The following is a 27,381-nucleotide window of genomic DNA, read 5'->3' as shown; positions in this document are numbered from 1 at the left end:
ATGGCTCGTGATGTCGACCTTGGTCACTTTTTTTTTTTGCCTTTTCTACTATATTCTTTTTTTAAAATTTATTTTATTGAAGTATAGTTGATTTACAATGTTGTATTCTACTATATTCTTTTTAAAATATCTTTATTGGAGTATAATTGCTTTACAATGGTGTGTTAGTTTCTGCTGTGTAACAAAGTGAATCAGCTATACATATACATACATCCCTATGTCCCCTCCCTCATGAGCCTCCCTCCCACCCTGCCTATCCCACCCCTGGTCGCTTATTAAGACGGTGGGTGTCTGGCAGATTTTTTCACTGTGTAGTTATGTAAATTACCATCATAACTTCTCATAACTTCTCTTCGTAGTTAGTAAGTATCTTGGGAAAGATACTTTGGGATTATGCAAATATCTTGTTTCTCCTCAAAGTTTCACCGGCTGATTTTAGTGTCCATTGGTAGATCCCATCTGCAACAAGTCACAGTGGTATCTGCCTGACTGGTTTTCACTTCCCTCTCTCCTTCTACATTCTACTCTAAAGAGAGAGCTGTCTCTCAGCCACCATTTGAAAATTTATTTGCTTATTTATTTCTATTTTATTATTTATTTGTCACTTTAGACTTATACATATTAATTTCACTTCTATGAGCTAAAATAGTATCCATATTTATTTTGTTGCTGAAATTGTTCCGGTTTGGGCCAGTAGGAGCTCCATCAGGCTGGTTCCTCCATCTCTTTTCAAGCACTTCCTTACTTTCTAGAACCACAAGATGTTCTGCGCTCATCCTGTATCTCCTTCCCTGCACCAGCTCTGGAATCAACCTCTTTTCCAAGTAGATAAAGGATCCTTTTTTTAACAAACACAATATCATTATTATTACACCTAAAATAAACACTACAGTTTAATAGAATCAAATTTCTAGACACTGTACAAATTTCCAAGATTGTTTCAGACATTTTCTTACAGCTAACTTTTTCAAATCCTCATCCAAGCAAAGCCCACGTGTTGAATTTGGTTGACATGTCTTGCAAGTTTATTTTAATCTATAGGTTCCTCTTTGCTCTCTTCTTTTTCTCTCTTGGCAATTTATTTGTTGAGGAAATGGGGTCATTTTCCCCTGCAGGGAAAATGACAACCCACATTCTGGGTTGTTCTCATTCACTGTATCTCTGAGAAGCACTTAACACACCAATTTCTAATCCTATACTTCCTGTTTATTGGGAGTTAGCTCCAGAGCGTCATAAGAATTCAGGATTTTTTTTCTGGACAAGGATACTTTATAAATGAACTTTCATTGGGAAGCAGGCACAAGATATCAACCTGTTCTGTGATTTTAAGATTGATCTCTGTGTTCCAATGCCAGCTTGATCATTCCATGATTAAGTTCCTAATCAATTTTTTAGATAAAGTATAACAAACCTATAATTAAGTCCACAAACGGTAAATGTAGATCTCTGTTAACTTCTACAAATGCATATGCCATGTAACCACCATTCAGATCAAGGTACAGACTGCTACCAGCCCCCTGAACCCCCCTCCTCCCAATATTCCTTCCTCATCAACACCATCAATACCCCAAGATAATCTTTGTTCTCACGTCTAGCATCATAAGTTTCTTTTGTCTGTTTTGGAATTTTGAATACGTGGAATCATACAGTATATACTCTCTTGAGTGGCTTATTTCACTTAATATTATCTGTGTGAGAATAATGCATATCGTATCAGTCGTTTGTTCTCTTACATTGCTGAGAACAATTCCATTGAATGGATATACTACTGTATAATTGTACTACTGTATAATTTCTTTATCTAGGAGCTGACAAATGTTTGGGATGTTTGCAGCTTTCCATATTATGAGTATACCTGCTATAAGCATGTTTCCTATTGCATATATGACTCATTTCTGTAGTCACAGACCTCGGAGGAGAAGAGCTCAGAGGATACATTTATATTTAGCTTTAGTAGATGCTGTTAACCAGCTCCAAAATGGTTGTACATATTTACTTCCTACCAGCAGCATTTGGGAGTCCAGTTTTTCCACAGCTTCCCAACACTTAGAATCATTTATTTGTTTATCGTTTAAATTTTAGCCATTCTGGTGAGCATGCAGGGGCATTCGATTTTAATGTATTTTAATGTGTATTTTCCTGAAAACTAATGATGCCTTTTCTATGCTTATTGGCTATCTGGCTATTCTTTTTTAAAAAATGCAGTTCTTATCAAGTGTTCTGCCCAAACAATTGGAGTGTCTATCCTTTTCCTATTGACTTGCAGTAGTTCTTAGGCATTCTGGCTATGAATCCTTTGTCAGATGTATGTAGCGCAAAGCTCTTTGTCTTGCCTTGTGTTTTCGCTCTCACTGGGGTCTTTGGACGGACAGGAGTGCTTAGCTTTAATGAAATCCAATTTACCAATGTTCTCCTGTATGGATACTGTCCTGTGTAACACATCTCTGGTTACCCCATGGTCTTGAAGATTTTCTCTAGAAGCTTCATTGTTTTCCTTTTCATGTGTTGGTCTACAATCCACCTGGAGATGCTTTCTGTGTGTAGCATGAGAAGGGACACCACTGCCCTGCAGTAGGTGTGTGCTGTGGACCTTGTTGTGAATCAGGAGACCCCGAGGTGTGGCTCCGTTCCTGGACTTTCTCTTCTGCTCCCTTAGTTTGTGTTCTCTCTTTGCACTGACGCCTCACTGCTTTTCCCCCATCGGCTTTTTACCTAACGTTTTCAGCAGCTATCGACGACCACTGTCTACTTCCATTACTTTCATCAAGGGTTGAAAGATGGTGATATCTTAATTCTCTCCATTCTGTCTGGTTTTACTAGCTGGAAGACATGTGTAAAGAAAAAGAATCCCGTTTGCTTAGTGCGAGCCATAATGCGGCTCAAGGAACCATCTAATTCACAGCCCTGGAGGGCGTCTCGGGCAGGGACGCTCTGCCCAATGCCAGTAGGTGGCGCTGCGGTTTGCCGAATACGAAAATCTCTCCTTAGAGATTGTAAGCAGGTTGCCTTTGGGGGTCAAAGCATCCCTTCCTGGCATGTTCCCACAACTAAAAAACCTTAGATTAAGATTTTTAAATCTCAACAACGATCAGCATCCTCAGCAGGCCTGGGTCTCATGCCCACCGTAATGCTGAGAGAGGACGAGGCAGCCCCACAGGAACAGCAGGGACTTTTGGTGGGGACGGTGTTTCCAAAGAAAAGTCCGGGGGGGGGGCGGGGCTGGGCCGGTCGGAGGGCAGAAGCAGCAGGTGCCCACCACGTCCACTGGAGTTAAAGAACAGCCCGCTGTCTTAGCCACCACGTGGGGTGGTGATGTAATGGTTTAGTTCGGGGTCGCAGCTGTGCCTTGGGAGAGTATGGCTATGAAGTGCAGTGATTCAAGGGGTCTTTGTGTCTTCCCCTCAGGCCTGTCCTGTGCCTCAGCTCCCCTCTTGGGATGTAGCCCTTTGGGTTACAGCACTGGCCCTTGTTAGGAAGCTACTAGGAAGCGTGGCATTCCTAGTCCAGACGCTGGTGGAGTCCAGACGCAGAAATCGGTAACTGCAAACTATTTTTAGTATCTCCAAGAAACCTAACGGATCGAATACAAACTCTAACCAAAATGTCAGTTTTCCTTGCTGGGCTTGTATGAACTCACACAGGTGACCCTCTGATTATATTCTGATCAGAAGTTATATCTGGGCGTAGAGAAATAAAAACGGGGACGTGAGCTGTTAATCGATCCTTTTGGACATTTTCTCCGTGGAGATGTTTTTAATGAACTGGGTCCCTGAGAAGGAAGGCAAGGTTTTGGGGGTGGGGCCTCTGACGGAGGGCAGGGATGAGTCAGTTCATACGACTCTTTCCGAGGGCACAGCAGTTTCCTGCAGGACGAGACACTGCCACGTTCGGTGCCGAAAGGGGCTCCCAGGGAGGCTCCCAGACCCCGGGGTGGGGGTGGGGTTTGGGGTACGGGGGCTGCATTGCGGGAGATACAGCACTGAGTGGACGGTAACCCAGCCCTTTGCTTCGCCTGTTGATTTCACAAGGGTCGGTCTGCCCGGAGTAGAGCTTTATCTTCCTTTCAGTTCGGGAGAGATCTCACTGTGCGCTTCTAATGACACTCCACCGAAAAGAGACATCAGCTTAATACTTTCAGTTTCCACAAATTCTCTACCCATCTCCCCTGACTGCAGGGCTTTCTAATCGCTGGCTCCATTAAGCCAGCTCCAACTGGCTGATTAGCTGCTACCATCACCTACGAGAAAATGCAGGTGAAAGTGCTTTGAAAAGCACGGAGACTCGAGCCAGTGGCTCTCAACCTTGGGGGCACTCTGAAACAATCCAGGTCCTCGCACCCCCCGAGGTTTTGATTTAGGTGGTTTTGCTGTGGCCTGGGCGTAGTGTTTTTTTTTTTTTTTTTTAAAGCTCCCCAAATGTGCAGCCAAGGTCGGAAACCATTATTCTGTAGCCAAGTTCTCCCGTTTTAGCACCTGCTAAAACTGCCAGCCTGGAGACCAGTTTGGAGACACTGGCTGTAAGCAAATCTTCGCAATATATATATATCCCCAGGCAAACAAAATGAGACAAAACAAAACTGTCTTAAAACCACAAAGAAGAAGGAGACGGTTCCTTTGAAACCTCTGACATGAAATCCAATAGAATTACCAACTAGTGAGCTGGTAAACCAGCTTTTCCATATCAGGGAGGGTGCCCGGATTGTGCCCTTTGCTGACATCCGTGATGTAAATACCCCCACCACCGATGATTTCAAGTTACCAACAGTTTAACAACCAGCTCAGAAAATTCCCCAAAGCTTAACAATGGGCTCTCAAGAGCTGGTAGGAGCTCACTGAACCCACCCAGGTATTGTTTTTCTGAGGTGGGGGGGTTGGCTCCCAACCACAAGGTCAGGGCTCATTTTATAGCAGCGACACCCCATCCAAATGTAAAACGTGCATGATCTTGTTTTCTGCAAAGCAAACCAAACACTTAATGAGTGGACTGGTGAGCTTTCACTCAGACCTGCTTATTTCTTCTCCATTTATAGTGAAATGAGAGGCAGTGAAGCAGGGCGTCAGCCCAGGGGATCTGAGCACTTACAGGCAGTGCACAACCGTGCGGCCTTCCCCACCATTGTATTCCTCCTGCCACTTGTCCACCTGGCGGATGAGCTTCAAGAAGGAGCGCTTGGACACAGGCGTGTCCCTGTACATGGGCCAGCCCAGGAACTGGAACTGCTGCACCATCCGGTACCCGTCCTGGGGCTGCAGAGAGTCGGGCAACAAGCGGGGAGTGGAGAGAAAGCAGGCATTATTCCCGGGGCTGAACTCCAGCGGGTTGATCCCACCTACTCATCCTAGTGGGCACGAGGGAAGGAGGGGCCTGCCTGTAAATAACGAAGGAAACGTCTACTGGCCCAAAGAGTTACGAGTTTCAATCTGGAGCCATTATAAAAAACCATGTGATGCTAAAAACTCTCCAGAAAGTAGGCATACAGGGAACCTACCTCAACATAATAAAGGCCATATATGACAAACCCACATTCAACATCGTTCTCAATGGTGAAAAACTGAAACCATTTCCTCTAATATCAGGAACAAGACAAGGTTGCTCACTCTCACCACTATTATTCAACATAGTTTTGGAAGTTTTAGCCACAGCAATCAGAGAAGAAAAAAGTAATAAAAAGAATCCAAATCGGAAAAGAAGTAAAGCTGTCACTGTTTGCAGATGACATGATATTATACATAGAGCTTCCTAAAGATGCTACCAGAAAACTACTAGAGCTAATCAATGAATGTAGTAGAGTAGCAGGATACAAAATTAATGCACAGAAATCTCTTGCATTCTTATACACTAACAACGAAAAATCGGAAAAAGAAATTAAGGAAACACTCCCATTTACCATTGCAACAAAAAGAATAAAATACCTAGGAATAAACCTACCTAAGGAGACAAAAGACCTGAATGCAGAAAACTATAAGACACTAATGAAAGAAATTAAAGATGATACCAACAGATGGAGAGATACCATGTTCTTGGATTGGAAGAATCAACATTGTGAAGATGACTATACTACCCAAAGCAATCTACAGATTCAATGAAATCCCTATCAAACTACGAATGGCATTTTTCACAGAACTAAAACAAAAAATTTCACAATTTGTATGGAAACACAAAAGACCCTGAATAGCCAAAGCAATCTTGAGAAAGAAAAACGGAGCTGGAGGAATCAGGCTCCCAGACTTCAGACTATACTACAAAGCTACAGTAATCCAGACAGTATGGTACTGGCACAAAAACAGAAAGATAGATCAATGGAACGGGATAGAAAGCCCAGAGATAAACCCATGCACATATGGTCACCTTATCTTTGATAAAGGAAGCAAGGGTATACAATAGAGAAAAGACAGCCTCTACAATAAGTGGTGCTGGGAAAACTGGACAGATACATGTAAAAGAATGAAATTAGAACACTTCCTAACACTATACACAAAAATAAACTCAAAATGGATTAAAGACCTAAATGTAAGGCAAGACACTATAAAACTCTCAGAGGAAAACACAGGCAGAACACTCTATGACATAAATCACAGCAAGATCCTTTCTGACCCACCTCCTAGAGAAATGGAAAGAAAAACAAAAATAAACAAATGGGACCTAATGAAACTTCAAAGCTTTTGCACAGCAAAGGAAACCATAAACAAGACCAAAAGACAACCCTCAGAATGGGAGAAGATATTTGCAAATGAAGAAACTGACCAAGGATTAATCTCCAAAATATACAAGCAGCTCAATATCAAAAAACAAACAATGCAATCCAAAAATGGGCAGAAGACCTAAACAGACATTTCTCCAAGGAAGATATACAGATTGTCAACAAACACATGAAAAGATGCTCAATATCACTAATCATTAGAGAAATGCAAATCAAAACCACAATGAGGTATCACCTCACACCAGTCAGAATGGCCATCATCAAAAAATCTACAAACAATAAATGCTGGAGAGGGTGTGGAAAAAAGGGAACCCTCTTGCACTGTTGGTGGGGATGTAAATTGATAATCGAGTCACTATGGAGAACAGTATGGAGTTCCTTAAAAAACTAAAAATAGAACTACCATATGACCTAGCAATCCCACTACTGGGCATATACCCTGAGAAAACCATAATTTAAAAAGAGTCATGTCCCACAATGTTCATTGCAGCACTATTTACAACAGGCAGGACATGGAATCAACCTAAGTGTCCATTGACAGATGAATGGATAAAGAAGATGTGGCACATATATACAATGGAATATTACTCAGCCATAAAAAGAAACGAAATTGAGTTATTTGTAGTGAGGTGGATGGACCTAGAGTCTGTCATACAGAGTGAAGTAAGTCAGAAAGAGAAAAACAAAAACTGTATGCTAACACATATATATGGAATCTAAAAAAAAAAAAACAAAAGGTTCTGATGAACCTAAGGGCAGGACAGGAATAAAGATGCAGACGTAGAGAATGGACTTGAGGACATGGGGAGGGGGAAGGGTAAGCTGGGACGAATGAGAGAGTAGCATTGACATATATACACTACCAAACGTAAAATAGATGGCTAGTGGGAAGCAGCCGCATAGCACAGGGAGGTCAGCTCAGTGATTTGCGACCACCTAGAGGGGTGGGATAGGGAGGGTGGGAGGGAGACGCAAGAGGGAGGGGATACGGGGATATACATATAGCTGATTAACTTTGTTATACATCAGAAACTAACACAACACTGAAAAGAAATTATACTCCAATAAAGGTGTTAAAAAAAAAATCCATGTGTTTCCAATGACAGGCCAGACAAATAAAAGCAAGCAGAATGCTATTGCTTTGCAAAAGGGCCCCCTCACTCCGGTTGGGCCTGCTCACACAGTTTTGTGAAAAATAGCGCCAACCTGAGCACTGACCACAGTGGGCAGCAAGTGGTAAAAAGGCTTGACTTTAATTACAGGTAAATTAAAGGTAAAGGATAAGTTATGACCTGGCAATGTTTGTCATCTCAGGGAGACACAGATTACACCCTGTTTCCTGGGAGTAGAATATGGTTCTGCTTCTTGGTGTGACTCTTGCTAAGATATCAATAGTTAATTAATCTTTCATCATAATTAAATGGAATTGCAGGATTCAGGAAGTAACCTGGCCATGGCTAAACCTCTCGGGCTAAATCCTCTGCGGCTGTCGGGTAGCACCCGACACAGGGGATCTCACTCTCCCCTTCCCCTCCTGGCTGTTCTTCCCCCTTCACTGCTCTCTCCTCTCCGCCCTGGCCCCCTTCCTCCCAGACCTCTTGCTGATGGAGGCCCCATGCTCAGTTCTCTCTCGATGGTTTCATTCAGTCTCATGGCTTTAAATCTTCCATTAAGTCCTCAATCTGTGTCTCCAGTTCAGACCTCTCTCCTGAATTGCACCCTCACAGACTCGAGGGCCTATTGATATTCCCACGTAGGCATCTAATAGTCATCTTGAATCCAGTATGTTCCCCCCCTTGAACGGACCCTCTGTCCATGCGTTCCCCCACCCCTAACAATCCCGTTACCCGCACAGCCTTTCCTAACCTGGTTAATGTCTGCTCCATCTAGCTCTCAGGACCCAAATCCTGAGAACCACCTTGGCTCCCTGGGATCCAAACTATTGGCCAATCCCATCGGCTCTGCCGTCAAAATACATCAGTGTCTGCACCTCCCACCCCTCCCCCTGCTGCCACTCCGTCCTGCTTTGTCCCTTCTTGCCTGGATTATTGTAAGAGCCTCCTGATGCGTCTCTCTTACTGTCTGTTCTCAACACAGAAGCCAGAGTGCGCCTTTTAAACGGCAGGTCATAGCTCACGACTCTTCTACTCAAAACCCTGTAACGGCTCCTTCTTTACTTCACAGCAAAAGCCCCAGTCCTGGCAGCGGCCTGCAAGGTCCTACGTGATCTCTGTCCCCTCGACCCCTTGGACTTCGGCCCCAGCAGCTACTCCCACCCTCGCTTCCTGGGCTGCAGCCGCATCAGCCTCCTTACTGTTCCAGGAACTCACCAGACAAGGCCCCACCTCAGGGCCTTGCACTGACTGTCACTTCTGCCTGCAGAGCTGCCTGCACGAGAGCACATGGCTGGCCCTTCACTCCAGTCAGGCCTTTGCTCACCTGGCACATCTGCTCTCCCTCTGGTCCAGGCCCCGGCACCTTCTGCCTCCCCACTTTTTTTCCTACAGCACCCACTGCTTGCTAACAAATCTAGTAGGATATGCGTTGTCTTTATCCTCTTCTGTCTGTCTTCTCCCTTTAGAACATAAGCTCCATAAGGTCAGTGAGTTCACAAACTCCTTGAAGAGACTCCAAGCTCCCAGAACGGTGACTGACACAGACACTCTACCTATTCAATGAATGAGAAAATCATGAAACCACAACACCAGCCACGGTGGCTGCGGATCTTACTCGGGCTGCGTTGTAAATTCGGAATATCCTGCTGATGATGTCTTCTTCCAGGTCCGCAGAAACAAATTCCACCTGGATGGGGCCGTGTCTGTGGACTCCATTCTCTGGCCAGTACTGCGGACACAACTGAGTTCAGAACACAGAGACGCGACGTTAATGATAAAAATACATTTACTGCTCACAGTTTGGATGCGGTCACTACCGGCATCAGGACCAAACGCCCTCGATTCACTTCCTTTCCTTTCTTTTCTCTCTTTTCCTTCCAGCAAGTCGACTTCAGGACTTTCTTGTTGACTGAGCCCTTAAATCCACCTGTCCATCTAGTACTTTTTTCTCCATTTTCTCTGAAAGCATCTTTAAGCCATGAGGAATTCTGCTTCCCAAGGAGGTCATGTGGGTGCTATTGAACACATGCTGTAAGATCCCTTTTGATGCTGAAAGGAACTCTTCTCAGGCCCTGGGGAGATGCCACAAGCTGCCACTATAAGACCTAAGACACTTGAGATGAAGACATACCTGTTAACACCCAAATCTCCAACCTCCCGTCTGGGCTTGCCTTGCAGTTTGTAGTCACTTTTAAGAACAGGGCTGTTTTGTGACAAGATACTGATAACAGTGTAGGGTTGCATTTTCATGCTCTGGTCCAAACCCTCCCAGCTCACATCTAGGAAACCTGGTGTAATAAGAGTAACTGCTCTGCTGTTTTTACCTGGAGGTGGCTTTAATTAAAGACAATTTCCTAGAGTCTCAAACTCCAGGTATTGGTGATTCTGGGAAACTAGGACTTTTGCAAGAATGTGATGCACGTGACATGAGGGTAGAGGGCGGGGTGCTGGGCAGGGTGGCTGATGAGGGAGGGGATTTCATTTACTGCTGCCCACAGAAACACTGAACTTGGAGATAGGTGAGAAACCCCCCTGGTCTGTTCTCCCAAACCTTTTCGAAAGCCTGAAGACCTTAATTAAGGCATTTAAAGTCTGCAATGAAACTTCTTTGGGGACTTGGCATGCAGTGATGTTTTGGGAGCAGCATTTAACGTTTTTCTTTCTGATTTACCGGAGGGACAAGTGGCTGGGGGGAGGGGCAAGAGGGAACTACTTCATTATTCTACGATCTGTTTCTTTTTGGGCCAAGAGCAGATGAAGAACATCTCATTTTAAGCAGAATGATGTACCACGAAGGGAGAACCTACTGCTTGAAATTCCTTTTACTGATGACTTTTATTTTCCAAAGGATCTGAAATCTCATCATCAAAAGTTACAACAGTTGATTTACATCCAAGATTGTAAGATAGTTTTCAGTGGGTCAACGGAAGCCATCTCCCTCCCTCTATTACAGAAGTTAAAGGTTTGGATTTCATGATCAAGAATGAAAGTAGAGTAAGTGTCCTTTTTACATTAGCTAAGTCTATAGTATTTTAGAAATTACATTTATTATTTAAAAATAATGCTTTCGGGCTTCCCTGGTGGCACAGTGGTTGAGAGTCCGCCTGCCGATGCAGGGGACACGGGTTCGTGCCCCGGTCCGGGAAGATCCCACATGCCGCGGAGCGGCTGGGCCCGTGAGCCATGGCCGCTGAGCCTGCGCATCCGGAGCCTGTGCTCCGCAACGGGAGAGGCCACAACAGTGAGAGGCCCGCGTACCGCAAAAAAAAAAATAAATAAAAATAATACTTCCACGAAATTTTTCCTTCTTCACCAGTGCTTCCTGGTGACGTTATAAAATTGCCTTGTCAAAAGATAGCCTGCTGAAGTTTTATCTTCTTTTTGATACCCGAAGGTACCCACTGTTAAAATTAACAGGTGTATGATGGGAAGCTGAGCTGGTCATAAAAGCTCGAACACGCACATTTGAACCGTTCTGCCCATTTTCTCCTGACTGAGCCAGCTTTGCTCTCTGTTCACTCTCTCACTTCAGGCCCTGATCTAAAGCTTGTCACTTACACCAGAGAAAAAGGAACGGCCCGGGCTGGTGCTTGGCTCCTGGCACACGGCATTCTGCATTCTGCCCAAGGAAACCGTGTGGAAAATGGCTTAAATAGTGCATAACATGTCCATGAACCAGACCTATAAATACTTAAAGTAGTTGAGGGCTATTCTTGTGCAATTGCAAAGACTTTCGGTTCAAATGCTCCGTTCAGTGTTCTCTAAAAGGCTGAATCCCAGGAGCATGTTTTCTCTGACTCTGTCTGCTGAATGGAACTGGGGCTTCTCTGTCTCTCCTGCCAGGTGTGAGTCCAGACAGTTTGGGGTTAGAATGCAGCTTTAGAATTCAAACACTGTCATTCACAAAGAACATGTGAAAATCACTGATGTCTGGTTCACTAATGATAAAAAAATAGTGTATCACTACATTTCAGGATTCACATTAGGGGAAAAACAACGATTCTGAAGAGGGAACCGTCGCTTATACTCTGTCTATGACTAAGGACTCTTGAATGAGTGAAATTTAACCCATGGCATTGTGAGTTAGAAAATCAGGATCCTTGGTCCTACTTCTAGTTGTGTCTTTGAAGTCCCCCCAGCTGTGGTGTCTGCTTGTCTTTATCAATGGTTGCCGTCTATCCTTTGGAGAAGAATCACTGGGGAAGTCTCCTGAAATATTTAAGGTTCTTAAGTAAAAAGGACTAGATGAGGGCAAGGACTATCATTATTATTTCATTAACTAGTCTTCAGGCTAGAGCCATAACAAGATAACGTAGTGCCTCAAACATAATTAAAAACATTACAGGGGCTTCCCTGGTGGTGCAGTGGTTGAGAGTCCGCCTGCCGATGCAGGGGACACGGGTTCGTGCCCTGGTCCGGGAAGATCCCACATGCCGCGGAGCGGCTGGGCCCGTGAGCCATGGCCGCTGAGCCTGCACGTCCGGAGCCTGTGCTCCGCAACGGGAGAGGCCACAACGGTGAGAGGCCCGCGTACCGCAAAAACAAAAACAAAACAAAACAAAACAAAAACATTACAGAATTGAAGTGAAGGTCCATGGAATATATGGCAGATTGATGACAATCAAATGGATTTTAGGAAGGAAAAATCTCGTCCAGTTTGGATGCTGCAATACTTCAGACTTTTTTTTTTTTTAAGGGATTTGTGTCTATGAGATAGAAAATTAATTCGGTTCCAGAGCAAGTTTATTCTTACAACACGCCAAGTTCAAACTACTTAACAAGGGCCTCCATCACAGCAGGTCAGCCCTCGATTGGAATAGCCGGGCCCTAAAGCAATACATCCAGCTCCCAGGGTCCCTGTGCTCACGCTGTCCTGACAAGCCCCTTAAAAAAATGCTTCTCACTCCATTACTAACACTGAGTCACCACCACCCAGGTCTCTGCCTTTTCATGTTTACGAAGAAGAGCTATGAAAAAGCCCCATTGATCATTCTGACTTTTTCTTATCTTCACGTCCCAGTTTTATTTCTTTTTAATATCGTTACCAAAGAGTTGACAAAGTAATTGCTGTCCCTTAGAATGGCTTGTCGGCCTGCACTGCCACCCCCTCCATGACGACCGCCACCTGAGGGCTCCAAGTGGGCCATGCCAGGAGGCGCACAGATGCTCCAAGACGGGATCTGGGACTGTGTCAGAGGCTGACGGCCTTTCTTCACAGTCCTGGTCTGCTTGCTCTGCGACCTTCACGCTCTGGTTCAGCTCTGACTCTGCCCGTTACCTTGTATCTCCCTCTGGTCACTATTTCTTTTCCTTTTTTTAAAAAAAATTAATTTATTTTATTTATTTTTGGCTGCGTTGGGTCTTCATTGCTGCACGCTGGCTTTCTCTAGTTGCGGTGAGCAGGGGCTACTCTTCGTTGATGTGCACAGGCTTCTCATTGCGGTGGCTTCTCTTGTTGTGGAGCACGGGCTCTAGGCACGCAGGCTTCAGTAGTTGTGGCTCGTGGGCTCTAGAGCGCAGGTTCGGTAGTTGTGGCACATGGGCTTAGTTGCTCCGCGGCATGTGGGACCAGGGTTCAAACCCATGTCCCCTGCATTGGCAGGTGGATTCTTAACCACCACGCCACCAGGGAAGCCCATCTGGTCACTATTTCTATCCCTCGGTAACAGCCCAGTTTCTGACCCTGTCTCGCCCTGTCACTCCCACCATCTCTTTTGGTTTCAGACTATTTTCTGCGCCCACCCCTAATCCCATCTGGTTTTTAACACCGGTTTTTAGCATCTCCGGTTCTCCGTCCTTGCCTGGCGTTTGTGACCTGCCAACGGGGGACTGAACTTCTCCATGTGCAAACAAAGCAAACACAGATTTGACCCCGGGCACGGGCCCTGATGGCCATAAATCTTGAGTCTCACCTGGGCCGGATCCACATCATTCAGCATAACTACAGACGTGCAGTGATAATCCAGGACCAGCCTCCAGAAGTCTTTCACTGTGTTTGGCAAAGGATGCTGGGTGACTATAAAAGCCGAGGGCTGTTTATAGCTCTGCAAACACAAACAAGAAAGATCCAAATATACCCAGGAAAATGTAACAGGAGGAAGCTAAGTTATTTTGTACACATGGGAGTTTGTGACATAAAACACTGAATGTATTTAACAATTGTTGAATTCTATCACCATTGTCAATGCCAAAACAGACCAAATATAGAGTCATCTGCAGAATAATAATGATAAAATAATCTCACTTTGATACTAAGAAAACTTAATCAGTATTTCATATTTTTTTGGTATTTCTGGTAGAAAGGCAATGTTGGCCCTATACATAACTATTTTAATGGAGAAAATTTAACTTTACTTTAGAATATGTATAATTAAAATAGTTCTGTTTTTCCTAAAATCTGTTTGCTTGTCATTTAAATGTGTGATGGTGTTACTTATTCCTGCCATCAAAGGACACACATGCTTTTTACAGCTCTGCAGAGCTTCAAACAAGTTTAAATGCGCTTTTACTGATAGCACACCAATAGAATTAAAATTTCCATATTAGCACTGAAAATACCCGTTCACTTTGCCCATCAATTGAACAGCAAATGTTCATTCAGTTAGAAGTACACAGACAGACAGGAGGTAATGAGTTGTGTACTATCTGTGCTGACAGGCAATTTTCCCCCCATGTTAATTACCGCCCAAATGAGGAGGAATGGCAACTAAAATAATGCTGCAAAAACCATATTATCCCACTTTGCTGCTTTCGTGACTTAATAGCTGTCTCTTGCTCTCCGGCCAGGAGGTTAAAAATTGAAGCTCAGAGAGTAACCAAGACATCTTTCATTTATCAATCGCCTGGACTGGGGCTCTCAGAGAGACTAAGAACATTGGTCCTCACACAGAAACAGATACGGAATCTGAAATGCACTTTGTTGCAAATACGGTTTACATCTTAAAAAAAAACAAGGGCAGAGGAGTCAGGAGATAACACAGGCACTGTCCCTGGAGGACCATCCCCCCACACCCTGCCTAGGGGGCGAGGGGGCTCACGTCCATGAGGGCGGCGTTGATGTAGTTGCTGCTCTCGCCATCGAGGGTGATGAGGAAAGGCAGGCAGCGGTCGGGGGGCAGGATGTCCATGCAGCGGTTCTTCTCGTGGTTCCGGGGCAGAAGCGCGATGCTGCAGTCCTCCACGCGCAGGGTCGGTGTCACCATGTTCAGGGTCTAGAGGACAGAGGACACACACTTGGGAAGAGAACCCGTCTCAGACCTCGGGAGACCCACGTTTCCTGCAGCTGATGTCCCCCTCCTCCCCGAACCCCACTGACACAGTTGGATTTTTATTTCTCTTTACGCTCCTTGGACTTGGTCCACAGACAGTGCCCATCAGACATAAGGACCACCGTGGGTGTGCAGGATTACGTGCCGTCGAGTCCGACTAGGGCTGGACATCTGGGCGCTTGGGGGTAAGAGGCTGGTGGAGATCGGCCGAGTCAGGTGCATTTACACCCAACGTGAATATGAGGAACTGCACGAAGAACTCTTGCCCGGCAAGCACCCTGAATGTACATTGCTTGGTCCGGCTGCACCTGTGTTACACTGTGGGACAGTGTGGTGTCTGCCTGCTAAGGGGGGGCCTGGCTCTGCTAGACCAGTGGTTCTCAACGTGGGGACACTGGCAAGGTCTGCACATGATCTGGTTGTCAGAACCGTGTGGTGGAGGCCTCTTGGCATCCAGTGGGTAGGGGCCAGGGATGCTGCTAAACATCCCCCATGGCAATGGATGATCGAGTCCCCAGCGTCAACAGTGCCGAGGCTAAGAAACCCTGTGTTGGCTCAAGGGTTCAGGAGCCGACTCTGAGATCCTTCTTAAGGAGCAAGGTCACAGCCGGCCACCTGTCCCTTTAGCACGACTTACCCGGAATTCCTCTTTAATCTGGCTTGAATTTGTCTGTGGATCCAGCTTGTTCATGTCATAATAGAGAGACCTGACTTGGGAAGCAGGGACCGAGGTGTCCCCACAAAGACAGGCTTCCAGGATGGCATCGTGGATGAACACGTACTGCTCCTGGCGAAGCAGACGGGACTCGTTAGTAGTAGAGAAACCAAGGTAACCAGAAAGAGCTAGAGAAGGAGGGAACGCAGCCCCACACAGACAGGAAAACAGAACAATGGTCCACCCATCTCAGACGACGCCCTCCCACCAGAGAGAAAGCAGGGGAGAGGACCTGACCGCTAGGAGGGGCTCATTCCAGGACCAGTAATCCTGTTCCCTAACGGGACGGCGGGCACATTGGTGACTGGCCATGTGCGGCGTACAGTATAGTGGGAGGAAGAGATAAACAGGGGCTCAATGCAGAAGCCGTAAACAGATGGATGAAAACCACTCAGACGCTGATAAATCCCAGAGCAAGCACTGTCATGTGGGAGTGACTGGAGCTACACTGTCTCTGCAATTCTGATCCCACGAGTTTGGAACTCAGTATTTCAGATGAGGAAATAGCAGAATCTTACCTACATATAATGAAAAGAGGAATGTGCTAACCGAATTAATAGTGCAAAGAAAGGTCCAGGGAAACTTGACATCACTATGAAAAATCAACAGTTCTGAGCACTTAGAGCTACTTACTTTGAAACATTAATTAATGCGATGATTACGAAAGTCCTTATGTGTCCAGGGAAGAGCTCTCGTGTGTACGTATAAGCCTGCAGTTTAAAAACCAACCCTCTAATTCTGAATTCGCCCTGGCTTTCCCTACAGTTAATTAGTAAAGTGTTAGCATATTTATTATTGCTCTCCAATTACATGAAATGCAAAAGAGGCCCATTACTTTTTACTTTAATTTCTATAAATAACTTGAATTCTTAATTCTCGAAAACAGCCCAGTCCTATTAAACAACACCTCAGAAATGGATTGAGTGAGAAAAAGGGGATGTGGTGACATTTGATCAACTGTTAAGTACATTGAAAATACATTATGATCATTATTATCTTTAAAACAAAAACTCTGTTCTAAAGAAAAAAGACCATGGAAGCAGCACTTACAGTTTCTGTTATTCTTCTCTGTTAGTTAAAAAATGAAATTAGGTTTCCCAGTGGCTTTTGTAAACTTTAATGCACAACCTAAATGTAAGGGAGTCTTATTCTACTTCATGAATCATTTTCCAGGTGGTGGGTGTAATGCCTACTTAAAAGGATCAAATAGTAGTAAAAATGTAAATTTCCTAGGAGCAGGATGGAATACTTTTTCTCAAATACTTAAAGTCCTGATACACCTTGAGTTCTAACTTATAGAAGTACTATATAACTATATAGAACTTATATAAGTTCTAACTTATAGAGCACTTCCAGAAAACGGGCGAATTCCCATGATACCAGGCCACTGGACGGAACTTTTAAGGACAGTAGGAAGAGAACGAAAGGCACAGAGATTACCCTTAAAGGTTACTTGGCAAATGCCTGGCTATTCTCAGGAGTGGTCTCGCTCTGGTTACCAGCTAGTTTAAAAGACACAGTAAAAAGAAATGGTATTGAATCCCCGAATGCTTAAACGTAGAGCCTTGACTGGACCCTGGACACAGAAGTAAGGGGAAAGTTAGGCTCAGATTCTGTTACCTGGGAGACTCGTGGCCTTTTCTGTGTGTTTATGAAAGAAAAAGAAAAGGAAAGAAGGAGGGAGGGAGGGAAAGAAGGATGGCCAGGTGCTTCACTTTTTCTCCTGGGGGTTCTGAAGACAGAACTGCTGGCTCTTCTCTCCCCTTGCCCTGGGAGGTGAGGTGGAGGGCGGGCACCGGGGTCAGAGCCCAAGGGAGGGCAGGCGGGCGGTCGGGAGCTGCTGTACCTCGGTCTGCACCATGTTCACCCTCCGAGACCGCAGCTCCCGGACGCAGTTGTAGATGTCCACCACCCCTTCTCTCTCGGCCATGTCCAGCATGATGTCGATGACAATGAAACAGCCGGTCCTCCCTGCACCGGCGCTGCACAGAGAGAGGGCTCAGTCAGTGGAGGAGAAAGGACTTCTGTGCTCCTGCTTCCGCTTAGATTTTTATTGCGGTGAAACTCACATAACACGCAATGACCATCGTAAAATGCACAACTCAGTGGCACCTGGCGCCTTCGCATCTATCAAGTTTCCAAACGTTTCCATCACCCCAAGGAGACCCGCACCCACTGCTCCCCGTGCTTCCTTTTGGAGCCTCGGGCCCCCCTCACCTGCAGTGCACCACCAACGGGCCTGCGTTGGGCGGGCTCTTGGATTTCACCTGCCGGACGAATCCTAGCAGCCCGGTGGCGTGGTAGGGGACGCCGTGGTCCGGCCAGCCCGTGAAGTGAAACTGTCTGATCTCGCGTATTTCATGAACACCTCGCTGCCAGGGGTCGGTCAGCACAGCGCAGGAAGAGAACAAAGGAGAACAAACGGTGAGGGGCCAGGAGGGCGCCAAGGACCCCTAAGCAGTCAGGGAGCCCCGGGGCTGGGAAAGTGAGCTGCTGGGAAGACGGTCATTCTTAGGTGCAATACGCGCTTTGAAAGCCTCCTCACAGGGAGGAAGATGTTCGTGGGGGTGAAAGGGGAGGGGATGTTTGGGGAAAACGCTAATTAACAGGTGCAATGGCAGCAAATGGGTGTGTCGCTGGGATTCCTTGAGGCTTCTTTCTACACCTGTTAACGCAGGCTCTGTTAACAGTCTGTGTGTCACTTAGATCCTACGGTGTGAGGAGCGAGCCCACAGAGGACGCACAGGACGGGGACGGGAAGGAACTAAGGGGTATCTGTGCGCTCAAGACCAGCTGCTGAGATGCAGACCCCTGGTGAGCTCTTCTGTGTTCTGGTGCTGTTTGCACCAGGCACTCGGGCTGTGCACACGCTGAGGATGTGCAGAAAGGCCACTGGAAGAAGGACCACTTTCCAACCGGACAGCACAGAGAACCACTTTTCACTGGCAACTCAAGTTTGTTAGGTTTCTCTCTTTAATTGGGGTAAACATTTAATCCATTCATCTGATCACCAACAGTCAGACGCAAACGCAATGCTTCAGGCCTGACTCCAGGGGCTGGGGCTGCAGAGACATGGAGATGGTGTCTCCTGCCTTCAGCGGTCAGCCTGTGGGAAACGGGCATGTCGAGATTATAAACCATGGAAATCCAGAGGTATTTTTGCTGGAATTCTATGTTAGACCAGTAACCTGAAGAGAGAGGGTGGTCCGCCACAGAACCGAAGGGAAGGCACAAGGAAACAGACTTCAAGTGTTTTTAATTTTTTTAACATTTCCTCTTGTTTTGAGAATAACTAAGTTGATTTATATCCATTCTTTTTTTTTTCTTTTTCTAACTATGAGCCTATGTATTAAGACTGTGTTTCAAAACAGGAGTCTACTTTTTTTTTTTTTTTTGTGGTACGCGGGCCTCTCACTGCTGTGGCCTCTCCCATCGCGGAGCACAGGCTCCGGACGCGCAGGCTCAGCGGCCACAGCTCACGGGCCCAGCCGCTCCGCGGCACGTGGGATCCTCCCAGACCGGGGCACGAACCCGTGTCCCCTGCATCGGCAGGCGGACTCTCAACCAGTGCGCCACCAGGGAAGCCCAGGAGTCTACTTCGAAAACAACAATTACTTCCAGAATCAAGGCTGGAGGTAACCTGAGATCAGACTTGACTTTCCCCCTTCTCTCTTTCCAGCACCGCTCCCTGGACACCACTTCTCCATTGGCCCTGGGCTGGGTTTTATCATCTTAACATTGAACACCCAGGAACCTTGTCACTTTCACCAGTAGCTGCTGTTCACGCAGAGGTAGCCAGGAAGAAATTCGGAATTTTCATGTGCTTCGAAAGACTAGAAGAGGCAAACAACGATAGGTTTTAAAATTAAGACTTGTTTGCCATCAGGGCATTCATTTGTCTTGGTTTAATAACCCACAAGTGCTGAAGCTTTATTTCTCTTTGAAAATCATGCTATTCTTTAGTGGGGTTGAAGCATTAAGGAATTAAGCCGTCAGGGAGTCACAAAGGAAAATGAACATTGTCATCTGCTAAATATGCTCTGTGACCCCAGAGCAAGATTACTGGTGGTTAGGAGCCCACACTTTCTACCACTGAAACCACGGTAACATTTGGCTAAAGCCTCCATCAGAAGACACATGGTGAGCCTCTAAACCCCTGAGAGCTCCCCTGGCTTTACACAGGACGACAGGGCAGGGCAGGGGTGGTCCCAGGAAGTGGGAAAGCCTATAATAAAGATTCATTCATTCCAAAGAGGACAAAAGGGCATTTATGTCTCCCGTACACTGTTGTTTTTAATTTTAATTTTTTGAGCACTTCCCTTTCTAGCTTTGCTAGATTTCAGAGCCAGCATCCCCAGAACCCGAACTCCATCCAACACGGGCTGGGCGCCCAACTGATCTAAGACTCGTTTTCTCAGCAGGGTAAATGTCAGTGTCTGGGATGCAGCAAACCTTTTCCCAAAATAAACCTCCACCCTCTAATGTGTTCACTACTGACAAGATGAGCAACGGAACTGGCTTCTGAGTCGCCTCTCACTCTTGTTCATGGACGTGGCAGTTTCTTTTTTCACTGTTTTGTAATACGGGGGGGGAAAATCATAGATGTGATCAGTGATCACAGTCCAAAATATTTCCCAACTGGATATCAAGTATATCTTTTGTTCATTTTTCATTAACAAGATTTAATGCTAAATAAATGAGTATCGTATTATACGTAATAAGTATTAATGCTATATGTTGGGTTGGCCAAAAAGTTCGTTCGGGCTTTCCCGTAACATCTTCTGGGACGAACCCGAACGAACTTTTTGGCCAGCCCAGTAAAAGCGAGGTATGCATTTCCTTTTCCTTGTAATAGCTGGGAAGGAAGACCCACCACGGCAAACACTAGTGCTTAGCCCAGAGCGGGCGCTTGATAAATATGTGTGGATGGATGAATCCCTAGGCACATGCTCTGTCTTGCAGATTCAGGACCATATCCCTGCCTCTCTGAGCCCCAGGCACCTCCTAGGCAGAGAGAACTTGGTGTCCATCGCCGGCTTCCTTTCTGCCAGCTGTGGCAGGGGTAGAGTCACCTAGATCCACAGAAACTTTTCAGCTGTCTTCCTCCTGCCACGATGGGCACTTTGTTATTTAAAAGCTGTTCAGCTTTTGGAGTCACCAGCTACAGGGGAAAGGAAGGATGACCGTCCCATGCAAAACAGGAACTGACCAGTTTCAGGCTCCAAACCTGCCTGCTTGTTTGCAGAACGGAGCCCAAACCCATTTTTCACCTTTAGGTCCCCTGATGCGAATACTCTCAAAATAGAATCCGAATTGGAGGACTCTCAAAGTATACACTTCACTTGGCTGTTTTATTTTTTTTTTAAGTTTCCTTTCTAATGAGGAAGTTTAAAACCTACAAGAAGTGCTCCACAGACGTACTAATGATTTGTTTTCCTCAGAGATTCCAATTGCCCCGTTAGAAAATCCGGCAACATGTCATTTTGATTTCCCCAAACGCTCTAACAAGCTCCTCATGCTTTCCTTCCTCCCACTACCTCTTTGCTGCTCGCCTGAGGACTAAATAACTGGGTATTTCAGGAACATTTCTGTGCAGCTGGGGATGTAGCCGAGAACACTAAGAGGTTAAAAAAAGGCTAAAAAGACAAACAAATCCTTCCTTTAGCCACAGAGATGCATTTTCAGCTTATTAGAGAGCTGACTATTGTTCAAAGAACTCTATGTTTAAGTGACGGCTTTTGGATGCTTTTTTTGTTTTAAAGAAGAAAATATTCTGGGTCTTTTATCACTATCTTTTTCAATGCAGTTATTCATGAGGGCTCTTGCCAAGAGCCATACAAAAATCCTCCATATGTTTTTTTTTTTTTCCCCCAATCCTGCCTAAGAAGGGAAAAACCCGACATCAAAGTGTGAGGTTCAGAACTTGAAGAATTGAGTCAGCCAGAACTCCACGTTGTTTGAAGTCTCTAAGCCTCCTGCCTGCTTATTAAAAAAGACAGGCTGAGGGAAAAAAAAAAAAAAAGCTAAATAGTTTGAGAAACAGATTAAAATAAATGAAAGTCTCTTCAGCCTTGTGATTGTATGACAAATAGGGATTTGAAAACCAGGAGAGGTAGTTGAAAAAATCAGGGTAAATGAGCCAGTAAGCAAACGCTGCAATTTCCTCATTTCCTAAAACTGGTCTTGTTAATCCAGAAAGTGCATTGAGATGCAGTGAGAAGTAGGGGGGAGGGCTGGGAGCCAACCGCCCTGGTCCACTTACAACCCGGGGCCTGCAAGGGCACCCGCCACTGGTAAATTCATGCCGGCATCGCCACATCCAGTGTAAGGCTCAGCCGTGGACAGAAGCCGGGGGACCTCAGAGACAAAACCGTGGGTCCCCTTCTTCGAAGGCAAGGTGAGGACAGGAAGGCAGAGCGTTTGCCAGCCACATCACCTCCACTACCCCCCACAGCCTACCTGTGACACTTCTCTGGATGGACTGCAGTTTGCTTCGCTTCCGGCCCCTCCCTATGTCAGCAGAAAGAGGGGGAGTAAGGAGATTCCCCGTTACGCCCTGTGGAGAAGGCACAGAGCAGCAGTCCCATCCATGCATGTGGGATGAGGCCGTGGGACAGAGCACAGCATTCAGGACCCCACACCCGCAGGGCCCGAGGGCTGAAACCAGCATGGGAGTGAATGGATGGAAGCGCTGGTTCATGCAAGAGCGTCCCAGGTCTACTTATGTGTGTTTCCAGGTAGAAGCTTCCACCTGGAAAATCCATCAGTCCATATTAAACCATAGGCTGGAAAAGCCTCAAGGAGGTGGAGGGGATCCAGGAGGAGTTAGGACCTGTGTCTCCACACCGATACGAACTCAACACTGGGAAACCCAAATGGACATACATCATGAAGGACATTTATTGAACTGCCTCTGAACAAGGACAGAGAGATGAGCTGAACAATATCAATCAGGTTAAAAAGAAAAAGGAAGTAGACAGATAGGTGTATCTTTTGGTTTAGTTGCAAAACACAGATTTTCATGAAATGGGAATGATTTGCTTCAAAGACGGAACTGAGCTATTACAGAATCACAGGGCAAGATGCAATCTTGAGAAATCACTGGATAGAGCCTACCTGCATTCAGGTGTGACCACGTATGAATTATCCCAGATAACTTAATGAGGCTGGTATCACTAATGTCTGACCAAAGCTTTTCAAAGCAGTGTGAAAACTTACCTTTTCAACAGCAAATGTTCTTATCACATATTCTGCCAGTAGCTCTGTTTCTATTAGGGTGACTTTAATGTCTTTGTAGATCTCTGTGTCATCTGGCCAGTATTTGCAGCATTTGACCTTTAGAAAACACAAAGGAAATGAAGATTTAGGGTTTTTTTTTTGGAGTTCTCCAAATGACGGGTCACAGTACAATTTATAGGATACAATTTGCACACAAAATCAGTACAGCTTAACCTTTATTTTTTTAGATCACCTATATATTTTTTTCTCTCCCCAGAATAAAACACAATTTGAGTTATGGGAGGAATAAAACCTAGGAAAATGGTCTAAAGTTAACAAATTGTATTTATGCTACAAACATCTCAGTTACAGTAACCATTCATTTCCTGTCTATCTCTACTCAGGAATGGCCTGGAAAAATAAACTATAAAAGTTAGCTTGCAGTATTTTAGCTCCTCTGAACTTTAAATTTCTTCTAGTTTCAGGAACTGATCGAACATTTTTGAGGAGGACTGAGCAGGAAATCAGGGCCCAAAGTAAAGATAAGACGTTTTTTTTTTTTTTTCCTGAAGAAGGTAGTAGCTATGTGTTTTCCTCAAGTTAGAATTACAGATTCATTTTAGTATAAGTAAATTCAATACACAAAACCCGGTGAACTCCCTATGTTAATGACTAAGATTTCCTCAGTCACCCAGGCACAAAACCTGGCAATCCTTCTCCAAAACCCAACCAATGGCGAAGTCTAAGAAGCTTTTGAAATATCTCTCAAATATGTTTTCCAAAGTTTTATTCCCTCCGCCACCATCTTCAGGCTCTGGTAACTTCCTGCATCCCCTCCACACCAGTAGCTGCAAAAACCCTTCCAAGTGCGATCCCAATGGCACTGACTTGCTCTGCTCAGTAAACATCCATTTCCAACCACTGCCCGTGAAATTAAGTAGAAATTAACTTCGGCCTGGCAGGTAAAGATCTTTTTTGTATTTGGATACAATTAGCATCTTCATCCTTTTTTTTTTTTTTTTTTTCACTGCTCTCCTTTCTAACCACATATATTTTATGTTCAGAGACAAGTGGTTTGCCTGATCCCCAAGCAGACCTCATGGTCCAGACTCCTACACATACCATTCCTTCTGTTCAGGATGCTCTCCTCCCACTCAGATATTTTATCTAGCTGAACATTTTATCCATTCTTCAAAGAATATCTCAAATGCCACACCCCTTCAAAGTCTTTTCTCCATGGATGCTCTCTGTTGGTGCTCTGCTAAGATGTGCCAGTTCTGCTAGTATGACACCCTTCTGACACCACGTTATACCTGCTTATTACCTGCCAGCATGCAAAGGGCTTTCAATTGCTTATTTCTGCACAACCAGCAAATCCGGTATGTGTCCCATACACAGAAAATATGCAATAGGTACATGTAAAACTGAATTTCATGGAGACAAGCATAGGATCATCGTAGGAAGGACAATCCCAGGTTGGGAAAATTTACAAAAAGAAATATGGACTGGGGTGGCCTTTCCCAGAACGCCAAACACCTTGGTACACCCGTGTTTCTGGTGTGGTGCAGGCTGGTTGTTACCTTAGCTGCTTCCTCATGAAACTTTCTGGCGGCCAATTCAGTGCCGTTCTAGGTAAGCCTTATCACCTTTACTTGGGAAGATGTAAGCCAGAAACATCAGGAATTGGAGATACAGTGCAGCACAAGACAAAGGTGGTCCCTTGGGGGCTTCCCTGGTGGTGCAGTGGTTAAGAATCTGCCTGCCAATGCAGGGGACACGGGTTCGAGCCCTGGTCTGGGAAGATCCCACATGCCGCAGAGCAACTGGGCTCGTGAGCCACAACTACTGAGCCTGCATGTCTGGAGCCTGTGCTCCGCAACAAGAGAAGCCGCGATAGTGAGAGGCCCACGCACTGCAATGAAGAGTGGCCCCCGCTCGCTGCAACTAGAGAAAGCCCTCACACAGAAACAAAGACCCAATGCAGCCAAAAAAAAAAAAAAAAAAAAAAAAAAACCAAAAAAAAAAAACGATGGTCCCTGCCCTCATTAAATTTTTAGCTTCCTTAGGGAATCTTTTTTTTCCCCCTCATGGGAACATTATCTGTGACTTTATAAAGGATAATCATTTATAAATATTTTGACTTACCCATATTTCAAAGATTTATATCATGGATACCTGTGCCAGATCTAAAATATTCCAGAATAACAGAGATCTATAATTTCTCCAGTTCTTTTCCTAGATGTAAAGTGAGTCTGAGCAGATCATGCATATTTGTGATGTCTAATTTGATAACAACCCTAATTTCACTCATACAATGTCTAATTACTTTCACAATGGTAATTAACAAAGATGCTTATATGGCACATACCAAAGTCTCCTCTATTTTAGGGGACTTGCTTTTACCTTTTTGTGACTTCAATCATGCAAGCAGAGGGGTGTGGATAGATACAAAACTACGAATAGAGTATATACATGCACTTTTAAAATTAAACAATTCTCAGGAATTCCCTGGCAGTCCAGTGGTTAGGATTCCGCGCTTCCACTGCAGGGGGCACGGGGTTCCATCCCTGGTTGGGGAACTATGATCCCGCATACCACGCGGCCGAAAAGAAAAATTAAACAATTCTCAATGGAATGAACACATAAGTCAAAAATCTGTGTATTTCTCCAAAAATTACAAAGTTAACCTACGTTAACTAGGTATACCTTGTCTAATAAAAGTGTCTTATTAGAATGTGATTGCTGTAGGACATAGTGTATAGTCACCTATTCTTCTCTTTTAGAGTCTTTACCCTCCCCATCCCCAAAGTTTCAGTAACTACGGGTGTGGAGGCTTCAATGCCTGGGAGTCAGGGAAACCAAAAGCCTCTGCAATGTACCAAAGGCTTAGAGCTTCTCTTGGGTACTGTTCTTCCAGTTCCCTTGGGCCAGCTCGGTTCCCAGGGATCTTGACCCTGCCGGGCCCTCCCGCCGGCTCTGCCATCCCCCAACCTCCCGGGTGCAGCTGGGCGCCCCCTGGCGGTGGCGGCAGAAAGCGCCTTCCAGGTGCAGGGGTCGCCAGGGGGTGGCCACATCTAGCTCCCCAGGCTGGCTGCACGTTACTGTGACCTTCGGGGCACCTTGATGTCTCTGTAGCAGTGGTTCTCAAACTTCAGCAGGCGTCAGACAATCCTGGAGGCCTGTGACAAGTGCTGGGCCCCACCCCAGAGTTTCTGATCAGTAGGTCTGGATATGTGTGGTTCCAGAATTTGCATTTAGGACAAGCTCCCAGGTGATGCTGCTGGTCTGCGGACCACACTTTGAGAAGCAAGGATGTAGACGACAGCCTGACTACAGAGGCTGGCTCTCTCCTTAAGGCTGCGGTGAGCCTGGGTGAGTCACTCAGGTTTGCTTAATCTCAGGTCCTTCATCTGCAGAGGGTGGTTTTTATTCTATCTCAGAGGGCTCTAAGGTTAAGGCAGGGGTTTCCAAATTCGCATGTTAGAATCATCTGGGGGGGGGTATTAAATTCCAAAGCCTCGGCCACACTCCAGGCCAATTAAATCATCATTTTTAATGCAAATCGAAACCACAATGAGGTATCACCTCACACTGGTCAGAATGGCCACCGTCAAAAAATCTACAAACAATAAATGCTGGAGGGGGTGTGGAGAAAAGGGAACTCTCCTACACTGTTGGTGGGAATGTAAACTGGGACAGCCACTATGGAGAACAGTATGGAGGTTCCTTAAAAAACTAGAGTTGCCATATGATCTAGCAATCCCGCTCCTGGGCATAGATCCGGAGAAAACCATAATTTGAAAAGATACATGCTCCCCAATGTTCATTGCAGCACTATTTACAATAGCCAAGGCAAGAAAGCAACCTAAGTGTCCATCAACAGATGAATGGATAAAGAAGATGTGGTACTTATATACAGTGGAATATTACTCAGCCATAAAAAGAACAAAATAACACCATTTGCAGTGACATGGATGGACCTAGAGATTGTCGTACTGAGTGAAGTCAGACAGAGAAAGACAAATACCATACGATATCACTTATATGTGTAATCTAAAAAAATGGCACAAATGAACTTATTTACAAAACAGAAATAAAGTCACAAACATAGAAAACAAACTTATGGTTACCGGGGGTAAGGCGGGGAGGGATAAATTGGGAGATTGGGATTGACATATACACACTACTATATATAAATAGATAACTAATAAGGACCTACTGTATAGCACAGGGAACACTACTCGATACTCTGTAATGGCCTATGTGGGAAAAGAATCTAAAAAAGAGTGGATACATGTATATGTATAACTGATTCACTTTGCTGTATACCTGAAACTAACACAACATTGTAAATCAATTATACTC

General features: G+C 45.3%; 1 protein-coding gene across 1 annotated transcript in view; it reads right to left on the bottom strand.

Moving 5' to 3' along the window:
- Positions 1 to 27,381, bottom strand: part of PTPRM (protein tyrosine phosphatase receptor type M) — a 753,002-nt gene that overhangs the window by 10,599 nt on the left and 715,022 nt on the right. Inside the window, exons 22-29 of the mRNA XM_029226979.1 lie at positions 23,017 to 23,133; positions 18,016 to 18,170; positions 17,645 to 17,780; positions 15,721 to 15,870; positions 14,853 to 15,026; positions 13,728 to 13,859; positions 9,431 to 9,556; positions 5,083 to 5,246 (exon numbers count right to left, since the gene is read on the bottom strand). Coding sequence (XP_029082812.1) covers positions 5,083 to 5,246; positions 9,431 to 9,556; positions 13,728 to 13,859; positions 14,853 to 15,026; positions 15,721 to 15,870; positions 17,645 to 17,780; positions 18,016 to 18,170; positions 23,017 to 23,133 — 1,154 coding nt within the window. The remainder of the gene's footprint in view (positions 1 to 5,082; positions 5,247 to 9,430; positions 9,557 to 13,727; positions 13,860 to 14,852; positions 15,027 to 15,720; positions 15,871 to 17,644; positions 17,781 to 18,015; positions 18,171 to 23,016; positions 23,134 to 27,381) is intronic.

This window comes from Monodon monoceros, unplaced genomic scaffold (genome assembly GCF_005190385.1).
Source record: "Monodon monoceros isolate NGI ecotype Baffin Bay Population unplaced genomic scaffold, NGI_Narwhal_1 Super_Scaffold_1, whole genome shotgun sequence".
NCBI lineage: Eukaryota > Metazoa > Chordata > Mammalia > Artiodactyla > Monodontidae > Monodon > Monodon monoceros.
This window is presented reverse-complemented; position numbering and strand designations above follow the sequence as displayed.